The 23,617-nt window shown below is 35.9% G+C and overlaps 1 protein-coding gene across 1 annotated transcript in view; it reads right to left on the bottom strand.

Annotated features, from left to right (window-relative positions):
* Positions 1 to 1,896: 1,896 nt before the first annotated feature.
* Positions 1,897 to 23,617, bottom strand: part of LOC113493731 (E3 ubiquitin-protein ligase MYLIP) — a 46,000-nt gene continuing 24,279 nt past the window's right edge. The window contains exons 2-6 of the mRNA XM_026871726.1: positions 8,008 to 8,768; positions 6,858 to 7,074; positions 3,328 to 3,498; positions 3,075 to 3,202; positions 1,897 to 2,523 (exon numbers count right to left, since the gene is read on the bottom strand). Of these exons, the coding sequence (XP_026727527.1) occupies positions 2,427 to 2,523; positions 3,075 to 3,202; positions 3,328 to 3,498; positions 6,858 to 7,074; positions 8,008 to 8,768 (1,374 nt within the window). The 3' untranslated portion in view covers positions 1,897 to 2,426. The remainder of the gene's footprint in view (positions 2,524 to 3,074; positions 3,203 to 3,327; positions 3,499 to 6,857; positions 7,075 to 8,007; positions 8,769 to 23,617) is intronic.

Raw genomic sequence — 23,617 nt, 5'->3', positions numbered from 1 at the left:
CAAACGCAAAAAATAAAACTTTTATTATGTGTCATTTCTATGTTAAGATTAGTTAACGCCAATAGAGTTCTGAAAGACAACAAGTATTTTCACTGATTTCAGTAATTAGCAAAGAGAAGATTAAGTTTTTTTAAGTCTATAATAATATATCTAGGTTGTAAATGTTTTAGTCATAGTAGTAAATAAAATTATTAAATCTGTGAACTTATTAAATAAAATGTGAACGTAATAAAAAAAATATACGAAATTACGTTATTTCGTAATCTCATATTTATTAAACATGGCGTCTTTTAAAATGTCTCATCAAAAAATAAGGATTAGATTCACCCACTAAGATTCACCCATTTCTTGGCTGAATTAGTTACGCAGCAACCCAAAACTTTCCAAAGACAAGTCGGTTTACGTTTTCAAAATATCTTTGAAACTTGTTTATACTGCCAAGGCCAATTTTTGGTTAAATAAAATAATTAAAACAATAACTTAAATAATTTAAGGAATATGTTACTAATATTACATAGTGTCATTTAAAATTGTTGAAACATAAGATGTTTTGTGAACCATCTGTACGGAACTTTGCAATGAAGTTTTGATCACGTCAGCTCTAGACCAATCAGCATGTCCAACACAGTTGACATTCAATTGTTGTAGGTTGGTATGATTGGTTTTTGGTGTTATCAACAACAAAAATGACATTATTTTTTCGGTTATCAGGTACCAAGTTTCCATTTTGGAATTTGAACAAACAACTGCATGGGAGCCTCCATAGAAACATGCATGTCTGTTTGTTACATGACATAGTCTTTATTTTTAGTATTTGTTGTTATAGCATACATCAGCTGTGAAAATGTAAAAAAATTGCAATATAATATTCTCTTAAGTAAGCGAAACAAAAAGTATGATTTGCCTCAACTTCATAATGAAAGAAAGAAATGGCTGGGACAATAAGGGTTATTGGTTTCTCTAACGGTAATTATAAATATAATAAGTACTCAAATGTTTGACATAAGTTTTTATAGAAACAAGCCAATGCAGCAATAATAAGCGTGCGCTCTGCTCGACTGTTTCAAAAAGGCTTCGTTGCAACGGCATAGACAAATTTATAATTGTCTTTGGGTTTATATCTAACACGTGACCACGCACGGATGGCAAACTCTTCAATAAACAAAACTTATCAATCTTATCACCACTTTGAGATTTTTAGTACAAATTACTAATACTCAGTTCTAATGTGATTTACACATTAGAACTGAGTATAACTTCAAATAGTATTTGTAATTTTTACCCTAAGCATTATTAAAAATGCTAGTTATACTAACTTTTTAAATTATTTTCGCGGCATAGCCTAGCGTTACTGACAGCCATGCTTTGAAAGCAGCAATATTAGTTTTGTTTCCCAAACATGGAACTGAAATATTATATCACTCAAAACCTACCTTATACTACAGAAATCAACAACAAATACCTCATATTATGTGAGCTTTTCGTAGAGATTGTCTATCAGCCCATCAGCCATCCAACAATAGGCGCATTGTACTCTTCATAATCTTTTATTTATTCTAACTGTTGAGTTAGTTGGCTCCATATGGAGACCAAATTTGAGCGCGCTGGCTGGTTACGCATTTAAGTTATTCTTAAGATTACAGATGAACCTTTGCACAAAGAGAGGACAGATATATCATTTTACGTTTAGATAGCCCACACAATTGGAATTAGGTCTGCAAAAACAGGTGTTGGATAAACTATTTGTATCATTTTACTACTAATATACTAGAAGTTGTATAATTCTGACTAATCACACCCAACCATTTACTAGGTTTTGTTCAGCAATGTTGATCAAAACTCATTTGAATGGTCGAGCATTAACCTAACCAAAGATTATAAATAAATAAAACAACATTTTGGCAGTATTAGTAAATGTTTACTCAACTTTTTAATTTTTTCCCTTTAGATTAGCTTACAGACCATAGGTCTTACAAATACAACTTATAATCGAACTTAAATCAGAGTTAAAACGAACATAAGTTACCAAACGATGAACAGGCAAGTTTAAATTTAATTTTAATTAAAATGCACTTTTTTATGAACAAGTTTTCTTTAAAACATACATAGTAATTATCACAAAATATTAAACTAGACCTTCTAAAACGAAGGTGGGTTTGTAACGGGTACTTCATATCTCTTTATTAATATCAACTTAGATTTAGCCAATATACATGAACGTGTTGTAATCTAAGCAGTAAGTACCGGTCGTCTCAATTTTGGAATGGTTGCACATTCCCGTCTGAAATGCATTTGTCAAGTGGAGTCATTCACAGTGACTAGACAATCACACACACAGTCATAAGGCAACATCTCTACACGCGGCGGGCGGCGGCGGCGGCGGCCGGCGGAGGTCGGGAGCTGGATCCTGAGGCTTGCGCGGCGGTTCACTTCACGAGGCCGGGACTCTTCGGGTAGTCGCACGGCAGGAATATGTGCATCAGTTTCTCTATCTCGCCGCGACAAAGCGGGCAGCGCTCGCATCTGTAACAAACAAATCGTAAGGTTAAACATTTGGCATTTCAGGAAAAACTACAAAACAACAACTTTAAAAAGAGTCGCAGTTACCTAAAATAAATGTGTCATTAATAGAGCGGACACACTTGATATAATAATGACTAAAACTTTTGATATTTGCAAAAATAACAAGTCTGAAACATCTGTTAAAAATACCATTGATATTATGAATGTGTACTGAGCAGACCTTATGTAGAAATAAAACTACTGATTCAGGAGTTGGCTTTTATAAGTCACATTTGAAACAATGCTAGTTACCCCTATAAGGGAGTGATCATAGAGGATGGATCAAGGATTTTGGCTCAACATTCTATTGGTATTATCATTAAATATGATTATATTTTTCATGCGATTTCCGAATAAAAAGAAGAATCCTTTAAATTGCAAATTTTTAAGTTCTATCATTCTATGTTTTCTGAATTTGATAGTATCAGTTTTTAGTGCAGAAGGGAATAGTGTATTGAGACTCAAGAAGTTATTAGTGCAGTGGGTAAGGATGTATCATTGTGTGTAGTTACCTGGGCGCGCAGTCCCCGCAGCAGACGACGTGTCGACACGGCAGGAACAGCGTGTCGATGGGCGCGTCCATGCAGGCGCGACACGCCAGCGCCTCGCCGCAGCCGCTGTGAGAGCGGGAGCGGGGCTCCTGTGGATATCAACAAATACCGTTTAGATTGTTGCTCAACGCACAAATTTTTAAGATGGGATGGAGGCAGTCCCTAAGATGTGCAGCAAGCATTACTGGGTAAAATGAGTGTGTAGGGTCCGTACCTTATGTTCGGCCCCGGCGTGCCTGGCGACAGGCCGGCGCGGCTCGTGCGGCAGCGCGGCGTGCGCGGCGCGGCGCGCGCGGTCGTGCACCTCGCGACACGTGCGCTGGATGTCGAACACGTAGCGGCGGCCCAGCGTCGTCGAGTCGTTGAAGATGGACGCTATCGTGCCCTGCAACAACACAATGATACGTTAATACATATACTACTTATACACACACAAAAACTGTACGAAAACTCGCTTTTTAACTTGTTCTATTAAGCTTCCATGTAATCAAAACCCTATGATAAAAAAATTACTACACAGATACACAATATATACTGCTTCTAAAATCCCACACTTATAAGTGACGGAATATTGAGAATTGTAATGCCCATTCACACGAAAAATAGCTACTAAAATAGTGATTTGTGAATTTCTCACTACAAAACGTCCTGCTCAAAGACAACATTAAACAAAAACCGGATAATATCATCTGTCATGTGTGGTGAATGAGTCAAATATAAATCCGGTGCGCGAATCGCAGTGGATCATGTTCCCATCTCCCTGATTGCGTAAGGTAGACCACTTTCTGTTGAGTGGAAAACAGGGACCGGACAACCCCACTTTAGAGTTAAGCCGTTTGACAGGGTAACCCGTACACGGGGTAACTCATATCGCAGTGTTACCTTTTGTTCGAGTTACATCCTCGAAACCCAGCGAAATGGTTAACACCTTCATTATGGTAACCACGTGAAGGGGTTAACCCCTTCAATAACTTAACCCTTTGAAGTGGTTACCTTCACGAAAGGCTTTTATTCGTGTTACCCTGAATTACCCACTAAACTTGAGCTGCATACTTGCACCCTAGCGGCCCCTCATTGCTTTACTAAGACTACAGCTGATTTTCTTCTATCGCCGACGCGTCGCGCCGCGACTCGCGCCTCTAGGACAAACTACCTACGCGCGAAACGTCATATAGGTAACTAGCTGTTGCCCGCGACTTCGTCCGCGTGGTTAGAAGATATAAAATTAGGAATTTTTGAACGAAAGCCCTCGAAGATTAATATTTTTCCCCGTATTTGCCACATTTTCCATTAAATCTTCGCTCCTATTAGTTGCAGCGTAATTTTATATACCTAGCCTAAAACCTTCCTCGATTATTGGTCTATTGAACACAAAATGAGATCAATTTTTTTAGATGAAATTATTTATAATAATTTAAAAAAAAATCGAATACAAGTTTTTTTCATTTTTTGCATTTTCTGAGAAGATTTGACGGGTGAATTTTCGATTGAAAATTAGAGTGTTTTTTTATATTAATTCAAAATAAGGTGAAAAAATAAATATTTTTAATCAAATAAATTACAGCGTATTTGGGACACAAAAAAGTACGTTTTCACCAAATTTCGTTACAAAAATAAATTTTTGTAAAATATAAAAATAAAAAACCACAATCTTGGTTCTTTAGATTTTTCACATAAATTTTGAGGTTATGTGAAAAAAATGTAAACACAAAAGTTTTAGATCTTTTTCTTTTAGAACTTTGCCATTTGACTCCTTTCGATACGAATTTTAGTTTTGCCGGAAATCGATAAAAACCGTTTTTTTCTCTTCAAATGTCACTCCCACCCCCGTCCCGACCTCAGATCACCCGTAAATTATTTTTCCTTTCATTTTTATAATATTCCCCTCCTTTTCTAATGGGTTTCATCCTACTATTTTTTTTTTTGGTTTTAAAAATTATCGACCCTGGTCTTCAAGTATAGACACGAAATATATATATCACAACGTTTGAAAAGTGCGACAAGCAAAATTAAACTGTAAGATCATATCCACAATGATTTTTATTCCATGTTTACAAGTCGCTCGGTAAATGCAACAATGGCGCCGCTGGGCGGTAAGATGTCACGTGCGCTCGTGGTTATACTATTTTCAAACTAATGTCTATGATAAAGAGTGCATATTGCATTGTGTTAGGTTGGAGTGGGTTACCCTGTTACAGTGTTACCGGGTAGTGAAAGGGTAACCTGTTCGGAACAGGGTTCCAGTAATCCGTTCGAAGGTGTAACATATGTCATAGGGTTTTTTCTTGAAGCGCTTAAAAAAACCCCTTCAAAAACCCTTTCAATGAGTATCCGGCCGGTCCCTGGTGGAAAATGACTTACGTCCGTCCGTAGCAATGATCGAAATTGGAGATTTATTTGCCAGTCAGAGTATGTTTTTGATTGTATCACTTATTTTTCTAACATCATCTCTACTGATTAATCCAGTAATTTACATGATTTATATGAGATAACAGTTGTTATATCCTTATCTTTGAATAAAGGGTATTTAATTGCTTATCTACTAAAATAACTGAATCAAAAATGTACTCTAAACACCACAGTATACCAATAAAAATCATCACAATGGCTTGGAAATTAAAAATAATTCCAAAACTTGTTTACTCGAAAAAAATATCATAATATACCTATTTCCTTTACAAATATTATCATGAAGTTGATTACTTAACTTATCAAATGTATTATTTTTGTACAGAATTACATATTACAACACTAACTACCTACTTGGAAAATTAAATAATGATCGTTTGTGGGACAATCAGTAAAAATATAAAATGATGGCGGTACGAAGGTTGTCGCGTGGTACAGTATCAAAGTCCAGACTAGTTGAAAGCATTACAGAGACAGTAAATAACTAATAGCCTGTAGGTCATCCAATGACCAACAATTTGGAGGTCCGAAGTCCATCCAGTTGTTTTTGTCATTCATAAGACATTGTCGCCGAATTAATTTGATCCAATATAAAGCTGATTCAAGACTGTTACAAAAAATAAACGATTTAATTAACGTTTTTACTGTTTCGTTTATGTACATAAATATGTTGGTCGTTAAACTCTTTTGTAGTATGGGAATTGAGCTTTTAAGTAAAGGAAACAAATGATTGTCACGTCAAGGTATTGTTGCATGTCGACAGCTTATTTATTTCTAATTAAATTCAGGATTAATTGGAAACATTTATTTGAAATGTCCTATCGTACTTAGAAACGAAACGAATGACATTACAAATACGTTTCGGTAAATATTTATGAGGAAACTAATGTTATTGTAATACTTTGAATACATTATCTGAACCACATTTAACGTTTAAACCACAATATGGGCGGCTATTTTGTGGGACTTAACAAATAATGTGTTTATATGTTTTTAGTTTTAATTTGTTCATTGGCCGCAGTGCAACAAGGTTGACAGAAATGAGGTCGTATACGTGACTTTGAGCATGAGCGGTCGTGGTGTTGTTATCATGCTTTATTTCATATTTTATTGTACCGAAGTATATTCAAATGATTTAATAGAGTCGTTAAATGATAGTTTCTTAATCTGTCAGTATAGATTACGATTTCCTTGTTTCCTTGTACCATTCAACCATAGAATCATACGTTTCAACAGCGTCTATTGTGTATTATGTTTAAAAGCATAACTGACTAGCCTCATTTCAGAACCAAATTTTTGACTATTAGATCGTCTTTAAGGTCTATATTCCCTTACCTTCAGATCTCTGATGAATTGCTCAGTGACGTCAGTGCGTACGGTCTCGCAGCAGTAGAAGGCGTGTTTCTCAGTGACGGCGCGGTAAAGCGCGGCCGCCTGCCCGGACGTCGCCATCTTGACGTGTAACGTGCGCTCGTTGCCGTCGTCCGTCACGTACGACATCTGGAAGTTGCGGCGGAATGGCTGCGCGCGGTGGATCGCGGTGTATGCGATGCTGAGGATGAAGAGGAATAGAATAAGTATATTGTGAAGAAGTTATAATGCTTTAGCTGGATATTTGTAATTATTTCTAGGCAATATCCAGTTTGTGGACTCTCTTTGGCGGAGTGGTACTTTCAGTAGTGGACTATCAAAGAATGGAGTTATTAAAGTCTTAAATTGCTTGAAGAGTTAGGACAAAAAGACATTTATCAAAATATTTAACAAAAGATGGACAACATCTCAATACCGTCAAGGCAAACAAGATAAAGTTAAACAAAGAAATTCATATAGGCCAAGAAATTTCTTTGAGAACAACAACAATACTTCTAATATGTGTCGTATATCTTATCATTACTTGTGATATCAGAACACATATTATATTACAATGATAAAACAGACCAAAATAATATGTACTGAATGTTTGTGAAGACACTGTGATGTTTCAATTATCTTATTAATTAAGCGAAAAGGTATTTATCGTTTCACATTAATGCGGGGAAATGGGTCAAAGATTAGTCAGCGGATGACATTTGACACTCGAATCGTGTTTACGACGACAAATAATTAAATTAATGTTGTTTTGCATACTTAATTACTATGAAAACGAACAATTTTGAATGTAGAATTTATTAAGGATTTTGTTGATGCATCAAGTTTTTTATACTATTTATGATATCTACTTTTAAGTATCCTCAGTGATATCACTATGATACTCGAACAAGCCTTTAAAAAAATAGTGACCGATATTTAATTAATAAAGCAGTCAGTGACCGGAAACAACGGACAGCAGCCATTGTCTTGGCCCGTACAGTTACTTTAAATTTTTCGAATTTTAAGTGGACTAGTATTAAACTACCGCGGTTCACAGGTTGTGCTGCTTGCGGAAAAATAATGTTTAAACCGTGGGAATGCCAGGTTTGAATTAAACATGTTGTAAAATACCAACCTTTGCTTTTCCACTCCGATCTCGTGCTCTCCGAAGCAGGATGGCCTGTAGACCACGATCCCGTGTGGCCCGACGCCCACGCAGGTGCTCAGCTTGCAGCCGCAGCCGCCGCCGCTCTGACCCGACGTGAGGCAGCCCACCGTCGCCCCGCCGTCGATCTCCTGCTCATCCCTCGCCCGCGGCTCTTCTGCCTGCTGCCGGTGGTACAACAGGTGGCTGTACAGGTTGTGAGCGTTGTTACTCAGCGTCACCGGCTTGCAGAAAAACAACTCCTCCCCAAACGACTCCAACTTTGAAATCTCTTTTAACAGTCTGTACTCAGCTTGCGAAGCTCCCATCCCAGCGATTTCGCAGTGGTATTCAATGATCTTATCCATATGATCCTCTGGCTTTTCGCATTGAGGACCTATTTTCTCGCATTCTTCGTAGATGTGAGTTGGAGGTAGGTCGGGGTCGCAATCTCCTGTCTCAGCCTGCGCTATGTAAGCGATGATGCGCCTGGCTACTTCTAAATCAGCTACGACTAGTCGGCCCTCAGTGAGGTCGAGTTTGGCGTGAAGGTAGAACTGGTGGCGGGTGGGTTCGTTGATGAGCAGGTGGGGAGGGACCCAGAACTTGACGCGCAGGTCGAGGCGGCCGCCGGGGATGCGGTGCGGGTCCAGCGGGTTGCGCAGGTTGAGCCACCGCCCCGGCCCGGAGCCCGGAGATACGCGGAGGCCGAAGAAGTCCGCTTCGGCACCGATCTCCAGTTTCTCACATACCTGGAACAAGTTCAATGTTTCGTTAGTTTAGTCGCTGAAGGCATCAAGGAAGAGAAAGCGATCTACTTTAATAACCCAAAAACAGGATCTATTGAAAATTAGATTACAAACTTTCGCAACATCAAAATTGGTATTTGCAAAATAATTATACAGTCCGTGTAGTGTACACAATTTGGCAATGTTATGAAGTGAAAGTTACGCTAAGAAACCTATTATTAGGAGCTATTTATCAATGTTCAACACGTCTGCTAGATGCTGGGGGCTTATTTTAACTAAGAAAGTAACATTTGGACTCTATTGTACATTAGTTCGGTATTTGTGTTGAAGTTTTTTATTGACTTAGTAATTTAGGGCAGCGAGGTTGTCTACCTGTATTAGGAGTGTATTTTGACTTCCGATTACCATATTAGTTTGAGTGCGCATTTTATTAACAACAACATATTGTAATTCAAGTGTAGTGTTTACTTCGGCTCGCATATTAATTGTGTTTGTGCACTTTATTCAACATTGTTAATACCGACATTTGCAATTACTGTGATGTTTGTGGGTAAATGTTTTGGTTGTTAAGGCCATATCATGTTTGTGTCAGGGTAAACATACGTTGATACACAGATAAGGTGAGTATTCTGTTCCATAGCAACTGAATTGGTACTTCTGGTGATAATTATCAAATATTTAGACAGAGTTACAATATACATCACTTATGTGATATAGAAATATCAAGCTAAGTATTCATGCAATCTGTTTTAAATTCTTCATTACCAAAAGGACAATATCGGTGAACATAATAAAAACGGTTTTCCCGTCTATCTATTCGTTTGAATATAAAGGTTGGATCGGAACACCAGCCGATCGATGTTTTCAAATAAAATCAGTGTAGTTGTTATTCGTTGGAGCGTGTCCGCTAAATGTAATGTAATCATGTAACTCAAAACTATCATCTGTAGTGTCAATTACATTTGTATTTCCATTTGCTCATTGACTTTTAGAAATATCGAGAACTGTGGAGTGTACATTGATCAAATTCTTCGCACACACACATACATACTCGTATAATTTTTCGATACGAATAATTTCTGTATTGTGTAATTGCTGAGATACTATCACCGACTTCGTTAAAAAAAAGCTTATCACATGTTTACATAAAGCAAATGGTTTTAATTAGTACCTATTTATCTAGATCTTGAGTACAACGTACCTCAATAAATTAATTGTAAAGTACACCAAGTGATTGCATCCCGCGATTCTCGTTGACACCCTATATACGTGCTGTCACGTGACCGACTCCTGCGCAGCCTGTTGTCAATATTTGTCATCGGATCTTGTGTTTACGTATCAAGAATAGTATCACAGCGATTCAGCTTTTATGATGTGATTAAAATTTATTTACTTAGATATGTTTTGTTCTACCTTTAGCAGGTTTTTCCGAGTTTTATTAGCCAGGAATGTTCTATAAAATTCTTTACTCCATGATTCCTTTATGACAATGGATTGGCAAAAAAATAATAGTTAAGGTAAATTACATAACAAAATATATTAAGAATAATTTATTATACGCTCATTAAAATTAAAAATTAATGCCTACAACTAAATTATAATTCCACAAAAAAGGTTCAAAACAAAGATTTAGGATGGTAGGTCAAAACTTCCTAATAAAAAGTCATCTGAGCAATTATTAATAATGAAGGCAGTACCGATATTGCAATGATTCCATCACGCATGCGCATAATTGAGACAATAGCATGCGAATCATGCGATATCCTTATATCATCAAGCATCACGCCTGCATCTCGTGTCAACATTGTAGATCATGGAATTATTTAAACATGCCTCCAACTCGTGATGCAAAGAAAATGTAGAAAATTATACAAAACTTTTCAAATATTTCTATTTGACTGACTCCTTTTGTTTGTATTTTAAAGAGGATTGACATTAACACTTGTATTTCAAAAGTGAATCCTACAGCAACAAAACAACTTGATAAGTATTAAGGAATTTAATCCTATTTATGTGTGTCAAGAAGGAAATAACAACGCATTTTGTCATAAACATGCAAGTGTTTTATTTAAGCAGCTTAAGTGTAATTATGACTTATCAATACCACGTATTATTTTTTTAGTTGACGAATCTTTATTATTATTTACAATTTTATATAGAGAACTTAATTTTAGATACCTATTAAATTCGCTGTATTTAGGGTTAGTTTAGGGCGAGTAACCTGCAGTATAGCATGGTATTATGCCTAATGAGCAGGCAATTTATTGCATGAGTAAGAATTACTCACTGTATAACGGAGTTCCCTTTTTGATTCAATTACACCTGATAAAACCTATTGCCTACCCAACATCTAAAGGAAGGATCCATCAACGAAATTAAAATTACTGTTTCTACGTAAAAGGTGGGTTATAAAAAAGGTAATTTGCGTAATGCCAGTACCGTTGGGAAAGCATGCGAGGGATTCGCGGAATCTGAAAACAAATTACCCTGAGACCTACCACCACATCGCATAAATACTTTAAAGTAGGATTGACACTATTGTGGAAGTAGGACAGCGCTCTAGACAGGGTAGTGCTGTCTCTTTTCCTCATCCGAAGCCTTCTTAAAAGATGGTGGTAGGCACCTGGAAGCTGTTTCTTAGTTATACTAGTTTTAGTGTCAAAGTGTCAATCGTGTTAAAGATAATAGGAAATTGAGAGAGTTAATTTGTTTTTAACCGACTTCTGGTAGTACATGTTTATTCTAAATTACTATCATGTGTCAGGCAGAACTTATTTACGTTTACTAGATTGTGTTTCCAGTTTTTACGTAAATTACTTATTAGAATATAAGGATGTAGAAATTTGGGTGTTGAAGTTAACTAATTAACCTTGTTTTCCTGAGAGTTTGTCAAAGATTTATGTTTATAAAACTTTGGCTAGAGAATTAAGGAACAAAAGGATTTGTAATTTAATGTTTTCACTACATTGTTCTTAAATGAATTGTGTTGGAACCCTGTCATATTTAACCTCGATACTGCAAGAATGATTAAACATTGTTTTTTAAAACAGTCTTTTGTCATTGTCGCTGCGTAAGACGTAAGTCCTTAATACTGACGACAAGACCGCAGAGCCTAGTATAATATAAAGGACCAATATAATAAAACCTTTAATAAACTATACTTACTTAATAGAACAACTAAGTTCACAGGGACCAAGTTAAAATGAACGCCACAAGCAATCTTTGCTTTAGACTTTTTGTTATTTCTCAAGTCTGGATTGAGATAAAGGTTCTATTTATAGGTCTTCTGTGTACAATCGCTTTGTTCTAGTGTTTATTTGAGTTGCGTTTTTCAGTTTTATTTTTCAACGACTATCTGTTTTTATCTTTGTTGAAAGATCATTAACCTCTGGTAGTGATAACCACCCTTTCTTGTATTGAGAAGTGTACAGTCAAATATATTCTGTTGCTTAGATTATTAAGTCCAAAATTGAGCTGTCAAAAAATATTCCACCCCACAAAAGGATTTCGAAGGGATTATCGACGAAAAAAAGGCGGCCAATTTACCGCTTAGTAATAAACTTAATAAACTGACTTTTTATATGACACAAGTCCTTCACGAATTCGTTTTATAGGTACGTGCAGTTATAAACAAGCAAGAAATACGGTTAAAGACTCTTAATAACAGTGTTAAGAGAAATGCTGGTGTTGTGCTCTCATGGATGACGCCACGCGAGCCTTGGACAACGTAACTCTGTAGGTTATGTACCTATTACCACTTAGGGCTATACTTCACCGGGACACCATGGCGGCGCAACCAGTCGCCGCTACCAACAAAATGTATACAGCTCTATAGAGAGTTACTCACCTGGTGTCCGTTTGGTTGCGCAACCAATTTGGCGGCGCAACCAACTCGGACGCGTGCACAGAATGTTACTGGTTGCGCCGCCACGGTTGATTTTCTTAATATTGTGTCTTGCTTCAACAAATCATGTTCACACAACTCATCAAAGGACCTCAAGGACATCCTCACATAGCCAAAAAACTTATCCGGATATCTTCTTAGATCGTCGTATATGTTAACGAATTGTCCTTTCTTACAGCGATCGGCTAAATAAGGATGAACCCACCACTGTTTCTTTTTTCTCTTTTCCTACGTACATACAGCAGTAGTGCTGTCTCTTCAACGTCCATTTTGACTCTGTCTTCAGTGTAGTGTGGCGACTCTGGTGTCTGTATGGTGTCTAGTTTGGTAGCTTACGGACACCACGGTGGCGCAACTGGTTGCGCCGCCATGGTGTCCCGGTGAAATATAGCCCTTAGAGTATCTTACTCATGTAAGTAGATACGTAAAATCCCACATATTTTGGTTAGCTACTTGTACGACCCGACTTGCAGGTAGCTCGGCTTCGTACAGTAACTTGGGTTTTAAAGAACTTCTTGAGCCTCTTTGAAACCTGTTTCTCAATATAGATAAAGACAGGTAGCGATTGTGACATGTTTTTTCATCACTCAAGTAAGTACAGCGAGATATAATATCGACGTCAACATAGTAACAAAGTGAGTAACACATTTGAATACAAACAGATATATTTGGCAGGACGCTAATCTGTCCGGTCGACTGGTTGATAGATCAGTTGGGCACAGAAACGAAAGTTTGGGCATTGAGCTCGATCTCTTGTGCGATTAATCGAGTGTTGCATGCACGCCCCCGGTGCGTGATAAGACAGAGAGTTCCGAGGTCGGAGCGAGACGGCAAGAAAACATCTGGGTTGGTCGTTTTCTGACACAATGTTTTTACACTTCTATTTTTGTGCCAACGACAGGGCCAACTCGAAATCGATTTAAGTTTTGCACTATTGTGTTGAGTGCATCTGACCCATTTTGTAATTACAAATGTATTTTTCCTTTTGCGCGTTACATGGTTCACGTAAAGTTATTACTTCTCGGAAAAATATTACATACAAAGTACCAATTTAAAATGCTGACAACACGTTATTGGAATAAGACCACTCATGTTTCAGACAAAGAGCCAACAGACCTCAATAACGGTCGCCCGCATCAGTCACGCTCCATACATTTCCAGGAAGACTGACAAGCTTCGTTAGAATTTCACGGCATCTCGTCAAACTGGTCTGCTTCCTAGACTATATTGAGAACCTAAGCCAATTGTGTAAAGGACTTCCTTGAGCACCAATCATAAGGAACTATGCAGATCACTTCTCACCATTTGATTCAGAGTCAAAACAATATATCTTCAAGTTCAGGTTTCCAAGCTCTTTATATAAGTTGACATCAACAAAAACGAAAACCAAATTAATTTCGCATTAGATTTTAATGGTTAAAGCCATTAAAGATGTAATCAGAAATTAGTTCTTCCATTCAACGTGACTAGTTTAACGTCTTGAGAAGTGAAGGGTCTGCTTGACCGACAACCGTTCTGGTTTGTTTCTTTGTTCCCGGGTTGCCATCTTGGATGCCGGCTTCCATAATGGGCCACTGTATGAGGAGTCAATGTCCTATATCCGCAAGTTCAATGGTTCCCGCTCGTTAAGGTGGGACTCACACGAGTGACAACTTTTGGTGATTGAAGCCCAATTAAACCCTTTAAAACCGGAAAGTGTAACTTTTTATCTAAAGCTACCATTAGGTGTCAGACCCTTGAACAGAATTGTAGCTAACTGGTTTCCTACCAGGAAACTAATGAGTATGAGTATCGAGGTATTAATTGCAGTAGGTAATTAGTATTGATTTCCTTATGTACCCAATAAACGTAATTTGACGTCATATGGGACAAAGTGCGTTCTCTTCATCGTGACAATTACTGTTTTTTTAAATTTCCAAGTATCGAATACCTTTAATACTCTAGAGTACTTTCCCAAAGGGCTACATTGAACCAGGTTATAAACCAGCCTATTCTTGATAAGGTCGACGGCCTTTGAGGATGCATCGCACGTGCCCCGGCAGAACCACTCCTAGCCGTGCCAGAACAGTTTCACTTTTCAATAATAGCTTTAGCTGACATTTAGACGATAACAAACAAATGGTCATAAAAGAGCAATTAGCTAGTCAATAATTAGAAATTGATTTATCGATCCTAAAAACATCGCTCACATTGCCAAAATTTTGAATTGAGAAAGTCGTCGCGTCGTCTTTGTTAAAGTTCAAATGTCGAACAGTGAAAACGTTTTTTTTTTTTGCAACACAAAGAATACAGGCTGTTCGTTCGGTGTCCTTTTTTTACAACCAGCGGTACAGTTATGAGAAGGGTTAATAAATGAACTTATGCTTGTTGTATTTAGGGTTATCGAAACTGACATGAGTGCTCTTAATATTTGTAGGTGTATACATATATGTATAGTAGGAAGTGACAGTTTATTAAGTACTTCCCGCTTCAAATGTTACGTTTTAATTTCACGTTCTTAATTGACTCTTAATTGGGTTAAGTTTTGTAACTTATAAAGGCTAGCCTAAGTGAAGATTTTTTCGAAATAATTATCAACATAGTGTTGATAAATACCCCAGGAGCTATAATTTACTAAATAACGTATAATCTTATCCATACATACTCTTTAATAGTAAATGAAATACAATGTATGGTGTCGTCTATATGCCAAGAAAGGAACATATCTAAATTTAAACTTTATATCAAGGACATAAAGATTACAATTGTAAATAAACTTGAAATGGCGAACTTGTTTTACCAGTAGGCTGGGAGCTAGCCATATTAGATTATGACGTAATCGCTCTTAGCTTGGATCTTAAACAAAAACAAGACCATATACTTGAACTAATATGTAACACTTAAGTTAGTTAAGTTAGCCACGTAATAAGGCAACCATTAGCTTAAGTGGTTACAGTATATGTTGGAAAAAATATATTAAACCGTTTTACACCAGATGCAATATAACCAAAAAAGAAATTCAAATATAAGATATTATATTGATTTTAATTTACATTATTCAGTTGTTGACGATTATTTAGTATTTCTAGAAGCGATTCTCTGAACCGATAATAAGGAAGATAGAAGTATGTAAACAGACGCATAAATTATCTATAATTAGGAAATGTAATGTTACTTTAAGTGCTTGAGTTTATAACATTGATAATAGCAGTATTTAGCGTAGAACGATCATAGAAAATCGATTAAAAATATTCTATTCAATAAGAATTCGAGGGGTCGACGTTGACAACAATAAAAACCTTGGACACTTCCACGTACCAACGACAATGTCTGGAGGAATTATTCATTGGTCGCCGTTACGGCAGCATGTTATGTAGTTACTTACTACATAATAATATATTACTTGTGCAAAAACAGACTTTATTATTCTTTATACTACGTATACTTTGGTGACATTAGTTAGGGTTTGGTCCTACGCAAGATCCTTGTGGTACGCCTTCTTAACGAAATTGTGTAACATAATAAAAAATAGTACAACATCGTCTGTTAAGAACAACAATGGACTTTGGATTTGTAAGCAGGTTATTTGATTTGACGGTCACCAGACACATAATATTTTAATTAAATTCAATAACTTTTACGATTAAGATGAACTGTTTTAATAATATTACTTTAAGTGCGTAATATTTGACGTAAATCTTCAATAACATGTTTTTTTATTTAGTGCAATTGATAATGAGCATTATCCTTAATGCACGGATAAAGAGGCTTAAAAAATAAAAAACAAAAATACTGATAACACGTAATAGTTGTTTTGTTGATATAGGTAAATACCTAAGTATTTATGTTGTAAATAATTGTCAAGTTGGTTATGATTTTTATGATAAGTGGTATGCTACGCAATTAAGGGCATCTAAGTCTTATGTCTATAGAATGTATCTCTAATTTTAAATTTTACAAATATTTGCTTGAATGTCCAAATTTGGTGGGATGCCGGACACTGTAAACAATACTGCGGACGTCCTTCAGACAGTGTCATGTTTCGAGACAAGCCATCTGTTGCAGTGATACTTTAGACCACAATACTGCATTCTGTTATTTGGAGGAGCGATGCCTCCTAGCACAGGTAAATACTTACTTAAAAGGAGGTCTTCATGAAAGATTTAATGTTTATGTTTCCTTGTGTCAAATAAACAATTTTCTTTTCTTTTCTCTTCTGAAGTCTTACTTACAGAGTCAAAAGCGCCTAATTGACAGATGGAAACAAAGGATTACTGTGTTAAGGACATCTGCAAAACACCTTGTAAATGTGAGATTAAGGTGTTGTTTTTATGTGACTTTCTTGATAACTTGAGGCGATAAAATTATCTTTCATAACAAACATTCTTTGTGTACCTGTGAGCTAATAGTGCATATTGTGTCTTAGGTCATCTGTGGCTTTCGTAAATATTGATACTTCGCATTTGTATTAAGTAAATATGTTATACTATTAATAATGGTTAGGTAATCATCGTTTAGAATATTCAAGAATGCTTCTGAATGATTTTGGTGGAATCCAGGTTTATTAATCGTGACACAGAATCCGTTATACAGTGTTTTGTTATATTTATCGCAAGGTTTAATTTCCTCACGGTAACTATACCTATTGAAAGATGAAGTAAGATTGATTTCCTTGTTCGTTTCCAGTAGGTACCTACTTTACGCGAATACCTAATACAACAAAACAATTCTCTATTGCGTATCGATTGCGAAAGGCGTGATCAATTCACAAATACTGCGCGTTATTTTTATTATGAACCGGTTGTGAAGGCGAACAAACACCTGAATTATTTATTCCTTTGTAGAATTTTAATAACAAATTTAGTGCTATGTGTATTTTCTATATCCGTTAAAACAACACCAGGTTTGCTGTAAGACAAATCACTTAAATGTAATTTTGAGTACAAGGAACTTTTTGTGATTCCTAATGAATGCATGAAAAATGTATAAATTATTAACACTGTGTTGTTTTACGGCCGCTTTCTATATTCGATCTCAATCCCTAATTTACGGATCGAGATTGACATTTGAATCCATTTTCAACTTTTAGTGTTTCTATAACCGATCCATGGATCGTTTTCTCGATCTTTTTCTTCAATCTATCTTTGGGAGGGCGGATCGAGATTTTAGATTGGTATTTATATGAAAGTGACAGTTATGCGTTTTCTATAACCGATCTCTGGTTTTGACAAATCGATTTTCGACGTTTTTGATCTATAATCGCGATCCCCAAATTTTTACGGATTGTACTGAGAAATCTGTGAAAATGGAAATATTTTCAAGTGATAGTGATAGCGATCTTGAAGTATTAGCTCAGCTATCGGACTGGGATAGTAGTGACAGCGAAGACGAACAAAATCTGTCCTCAAAATTTGTAATTGTGATTGTGATGTATCGAGTGGCTGTTTTTTTTCTGTACTTTACTTGTAAACGGGGGTCAAGGATTTAAGCTGAAGACCAGCGCTCAGTAATTCTTTTGGATTGCTAAGCATAAGCTGACGCTTAAACTTTTTTTCTTTCGGTTTTATAGTTTTTGTGTACTAAGTACACTTTTACCAATATCTGTAATACTGGAATCAATAGATAACGATTATAATATTCTCGTTTTGATTTATTTATTTAAAACCATGAAGTATCATTACAGGGTTTACCCTAATGCGACAACTTAGAACTTAAACTAAACAAAAATTGCAACACATTACATTATAAAAAACACATAAACACGTCAGTCTGATTTTGAAGAAGTTGGTGGTGTGGAGAGCTCTTTTAAGAGGTGCTTTGGCGAGCAAATTTGTTCTCGCTGTAGGTGCGGGCTTCGCCGCCGCCACACGAAGCGGTCCGGTACACACGCTCAAGCGCTGCAATACTTCCGGGTGATTCTCCACTCCACGAAGCACCTTCACCAAGAAGACGACCAGTGCAAACTCCCGTCTCATATACAGTTGATCATTGCCAACCATGCTCAGAACAAACAGAGTGGGATCCATGAGTAGGTAGAACGGATACACCCCATACAGTTTCTTGTACAGATGGCGCGTGAACTTATTCTGAACGCGTTCGAATATTGCCGCTGTATTCTATTCTATAACTGAGACAACGGAAAAACAAACAACAAATAAACTTGCGATTTTAAAATATATTATGTTACTGTCAAACTGACTGACAACTTTTGGATTGACTGACGTTCCGTTGCTGGTCAATAAACGTTTATTGTCGTTTATGCTTTTTCTAATCTTGAGGTAGAATTACAGAATTTTACCGCTACGACTTTCCAATCATTTATTTTTGTATATTGTGCACTTTCTAGTGATTATACATAAAATAGATAAGCTTTAAGAAAAAAGTCACCATTTTACTCATTAATAATCGCTGAAGTACTTTTTCTGCACATGCGTAAAACAAAACGTTTAGCAGGGCGATCTATCCGTTTTTTTTCGATGGATTTCGAGACGAGATCGATTAATGAAATGCAGATTCAAGCTCAATCGAGGGATTGAGTAAAATCTGGATTGATCGGAATCTTAGATTCGGGATCGAATATAGAAAGCGGCCGTTAATAGGTTTTTCCTTACTGAAATCTAAAATTTCTTAATATAAACTACGATTAGCTGAGCTGAGCTTGTATTTCTCGTAAATATAAATAGCAGGTATTTGCTGCAGTTACTGTTTGATCTTCATTGGTTATTGGCTTATTGCATTGCAAAAGCAATCAGTGGTAACGTTTTAATGTCAGTTGGTTTATTTGATACTACTGTACCATAATCAATGTTTGTGCAATATTGATGGCAAAATAATGGGCATTTTTTTGTAGTACAATTTAGAAACAATCATGTATCTTCAATTCTATTCATTTACTTGTAACTTAATTCGAAATGATTCCGTGATACAATTTGAGGTATTTTGTTGAACGCAGAACGGTGTCGTCGTACATTAAACGTCATAATAATGTGAATAATAATTAACAATTGAGTTCAACACGTCTATCGAAGTAATTTTGTTTTGAAGTAAATACAAAACTTGAGGTATTCTACTGTTAAACATGGCGTCTTGCTTCAATTTGTATAATATTTGCATTTTAAAATAGAAACGTAGAAAAAATGTTATTAGCACGAAAATTGCGCAAACCAATCGGTCTTCAATGTTAAAGGGTCATTCGTAGCTAGTATAATATTTTTAGCGGTGATCAACAGAGTATACGTTTCGTCGATATAAGTTATTATAAGTAGTATATTAAATAAGAGAAAACGCATAAAAAATAAATTTTGGACTACCGCCATTTCGGGACATTTTATTCGCGTGTTTATTTCTTATTGCCCGGTATATAAGTATTTATGTATAGTTAATAATTAATTATGTAGTTCTATTGTATTTTAATTAAAATTCAATGAAATGCGACATTCCAATTTGTGACTAACGAATTCTGGAAGAATTTTACTATGAATATGCGTAGTAACTCAACACATAAATATTTGTTAGGACATTAAGCGTAAGTGCAACAAAATATTGACTTGTAATATAAAGACAGTTCGTGGCTTGCCGGTTACAGACTTCTCAACATTTACATAGCAATAATAAGCACTGCATACATAGATTACGCATTTTATAGCCGTCCTCCACCGATCGTGTATTTAGCGCGCAAAACACGTCCGCCATCTTGGACGACGCTACCTATATTCTATTCAAATTATTACACCTCGTCAGAATATCGGCGCCTTCCGACATTCAACTTTATTTTTATGTTTGAAATAATTTATTACGAATTTCTTTAATTACCAAGTATTGTAAACAAGTTGTTAAGTATGTTTTATTACTGAACTACGGTTTCAAAATTCCCAGTAACAGTCTGGATACTGTTTGAGTTTAAAATATTTATTTCTTGCCTAAATAAACACGTGCCAGTATAATTATTGGCTATTGTATGTTAAGTGTTATCAAATTATTCGGTGTATATTGTTATGACAGGTGAAAACAGTCACCAAACAAGTAACAGAACGAACGAAGATACGAACCCTCTTATCGGTCTTCGTAAACATGCATAAACTATAAAGCCGAAATAAAGTAATCATGAATGTCAAAAAAATAAAAATAGAATTATTTATCGTCTTACAAAACCAGCGAATCATAATTCGCCTAGACGAAGGCGTTGTCAACTACACAGTTGTTTAGAAGTTTGGCATGTTTTTGAAAACCGGTAATTTCAACTACTTTTGATTGGTATCGCTTTGTTCAACTCACAATGTTCTCCAATACTTAACCTCAAAATAAAATTCCTTTGTAAGGCATTGAGTCCGCACGCACCGACGAAAGACAATGAAGAATCTAGTTCAATACATTTATCTCAGATGGACTTTGTGCATTTGATTTATATCCGACACATAATCCGATTTGATATGACGTCATGAGATAGAAGTTATCAACTGACCGGCTAGCAACGCGCGTTAAACGCCTTTGGCTTCTGTGATGACAACGCTTTGAGGATTACAATATGTGATAAGAGGCTTTTTTTGATATAATATGTTTTTGTAATAATATCTACTACAATATTATAATAACTATAACGATAAAATTTAGTTCGCAGCGCTCTTGGGGAGCCCCTTGCGATTAAAGTCCGATCACTCACCGGCCTACAACCGGTTTATGGATAGATGTGTACTTAGAAGCAACAAAAAAAACAGGGTTTTTTATCAGGTCAAATTCTCTGAAGACGAACGAAGTAAATGGGAATTGCGATTCGAAGAAAAAGGTTCATTAAAATTATATGGATGGTTTGACAAAACAAGAAACTAGGTTGAATGATGAAAACATGTTACAGTTTATTTAGGTTGGAATTTAAAATAGACTCGCAGACATTGTCAGTGAAGACGTTTATACGTTGAGCGCTATTAACAACAATATTTTGATATTATGGCAACATGCATCCGTTTTACGAACAGCCTTTTGACCGATCAACAGTTCGATGGGTATACAACCTTGTAACGTATAACAGAAGGTTAAAAATTCTGACCAGCCGGCAACACCGAATAGGGAAAAGAATTTTGGAATTAAGCCAAAAGTCAAAATTCTCAAATCCATTCGCTGTCAGCGAAGTCTATTTATAAAGCTACGTTTAATCGATTGGAGTTGAGATTTACTTGTTACTACGGAAAATGACTCACAAATATAAAAATAATGAAAATGGTTCTATTACACCATCTGTCATTATTGCTTAAATATTTATAACGTTGTCCTTAATTCTTTAAAAAAATCTGTAGATATTACTCATTCATACCTTAATAAAATTAAAATGACAAAGACATTTAATTCTATTGCGCTAAAATTAAAAATCGTTTCATTCTGACATTCGCCGCGGTCCATTGTGCAAAAATAGAAAAAAACATTCAAATAAAAAGTGCCAGTTTTAGACAGTCATTCTAAAAATAACTATTGTAGCGGAGGTATGATTTAAATCCGCTCTTTACATATATCTCAGTCCGCTCACCTTCATTCACACCAAGTCGAAACATTTTTCCTCGTACGTAAACTAAATGTATTGAGGAGCTTTCTCAAGTTCAATCACTGAGTTTCTTAAAAATTTGGAAGTCTTCCAACGAAGCACGCGCTGTAAACGTGAAACTAACGCAACGTGGGATCTCCCACGTAACGAAAACTAGACGCTACAACATTGTACTTTAGTCTGCCGTTGTTCCTACAAATCAGACCAAGGTTCTGAATGGCTGGCAAATAAACTAATGAGATTTCAGCTGAATTCTGTATTATATAACATTTCGATGAGTCTCAAAACATTCGTCATACCTAAGGATAGTTCGCTGTAATTATAGAGCTAAATAAATTTTCACATTTAATGTAACTAAATAGTACTATTATATTAAAGAAAGCATATTGTTCATAATTAAGATACATTTTATATAACTAACTTAAAACGACTTTGTCAATTTATAAATGAGTCAGATAAGCAATTACAATCATGTGTATAGGACATGTTTATAAAACAATTTTCTAATGATATAGATAAACCGGCATCATGAAAATAACATGAAATCCATCGGATTATTTGATTAATATAACGAATGATATTTAAATTTCATTATCTGAGCCTTTGACGTGAACGTATATTAGTCATCGCCACTGGTATTGAAACAAATTGTGAAAGAAAATTGAGTGTTTTAAACGTCATTAGTATAACGAATGACTATTTAAAGCATGTGACTTGAAAGACAAAATGTCAAGCTCGGCTTAAAATATGAAGATTAGCAGGTTTTAAAAGGTAATTTAAGAAGTGGAATATACTTCTCCATATTACACATGTTACTGGTGGTTTTTTCTTTGTAACTCGCGTGTCTAAAACCAGTCGTTTTCCAAATTGCTACTAACTTCTGCTTCGGGCTAATGCTTCGAAAGGCCCGTATTCAATACTATATTCTAATTATAGTGATTGCTATTCACAGTGGGAGATACTTACCTAGAGACGCTATTAGAGTAATTACGCTCGTTAAATCTGATTGCAGATTCGTTTTCGTCTGAGTTTAGTTTGAGAAACTGTTTTGGCAGAGTTCATATTCATAGTCAACAAGAAATAGAATTGAAGATGTATTTCACACAGTAATCCAATAATTTCACACGGTCTCGGATCTAATTTTTGTTATGACTCCGGATAGTAAAGCTAAATAAAGTCAAAATACATCGATGTTAACACAGTTGGCTGTTTAATGGTTAATGTGGGCGACATACATGATATTACCCAGTTTCGCCTCTTGAACTTTTTCAACGAGGTTATAACAGTGTATGCCAATAATCAGTAAGATATTCTATGTACTGAATGTACTGATATGACTGTGTTCCATAAATTTTTATCGAATATTCTGTAGTAAGTACATTTGGAACACGCTGTTTTTGTATGATAACACATGAATGTGCAGTGTGGGAATTTGCC

Source organism: Trichoplusia ni, chromosome 5 (assembly GCF_003590095.1).
Source record: "Trichoplusia ni isolate ovarian cell line Hi5 chromosome 5, tn1, whole genome shotgun sequence".
NCBI lineage: Eukaryota > Metazoa > Arthropoda > Insecta > Lepidoptera > Noctuidae > Trichoplusia > Trichoplusia ni.
Note: the sequence above shows the minus strand (reverse complement) of the source record. Positions and strands in the feature narration are given on the sequence as shown.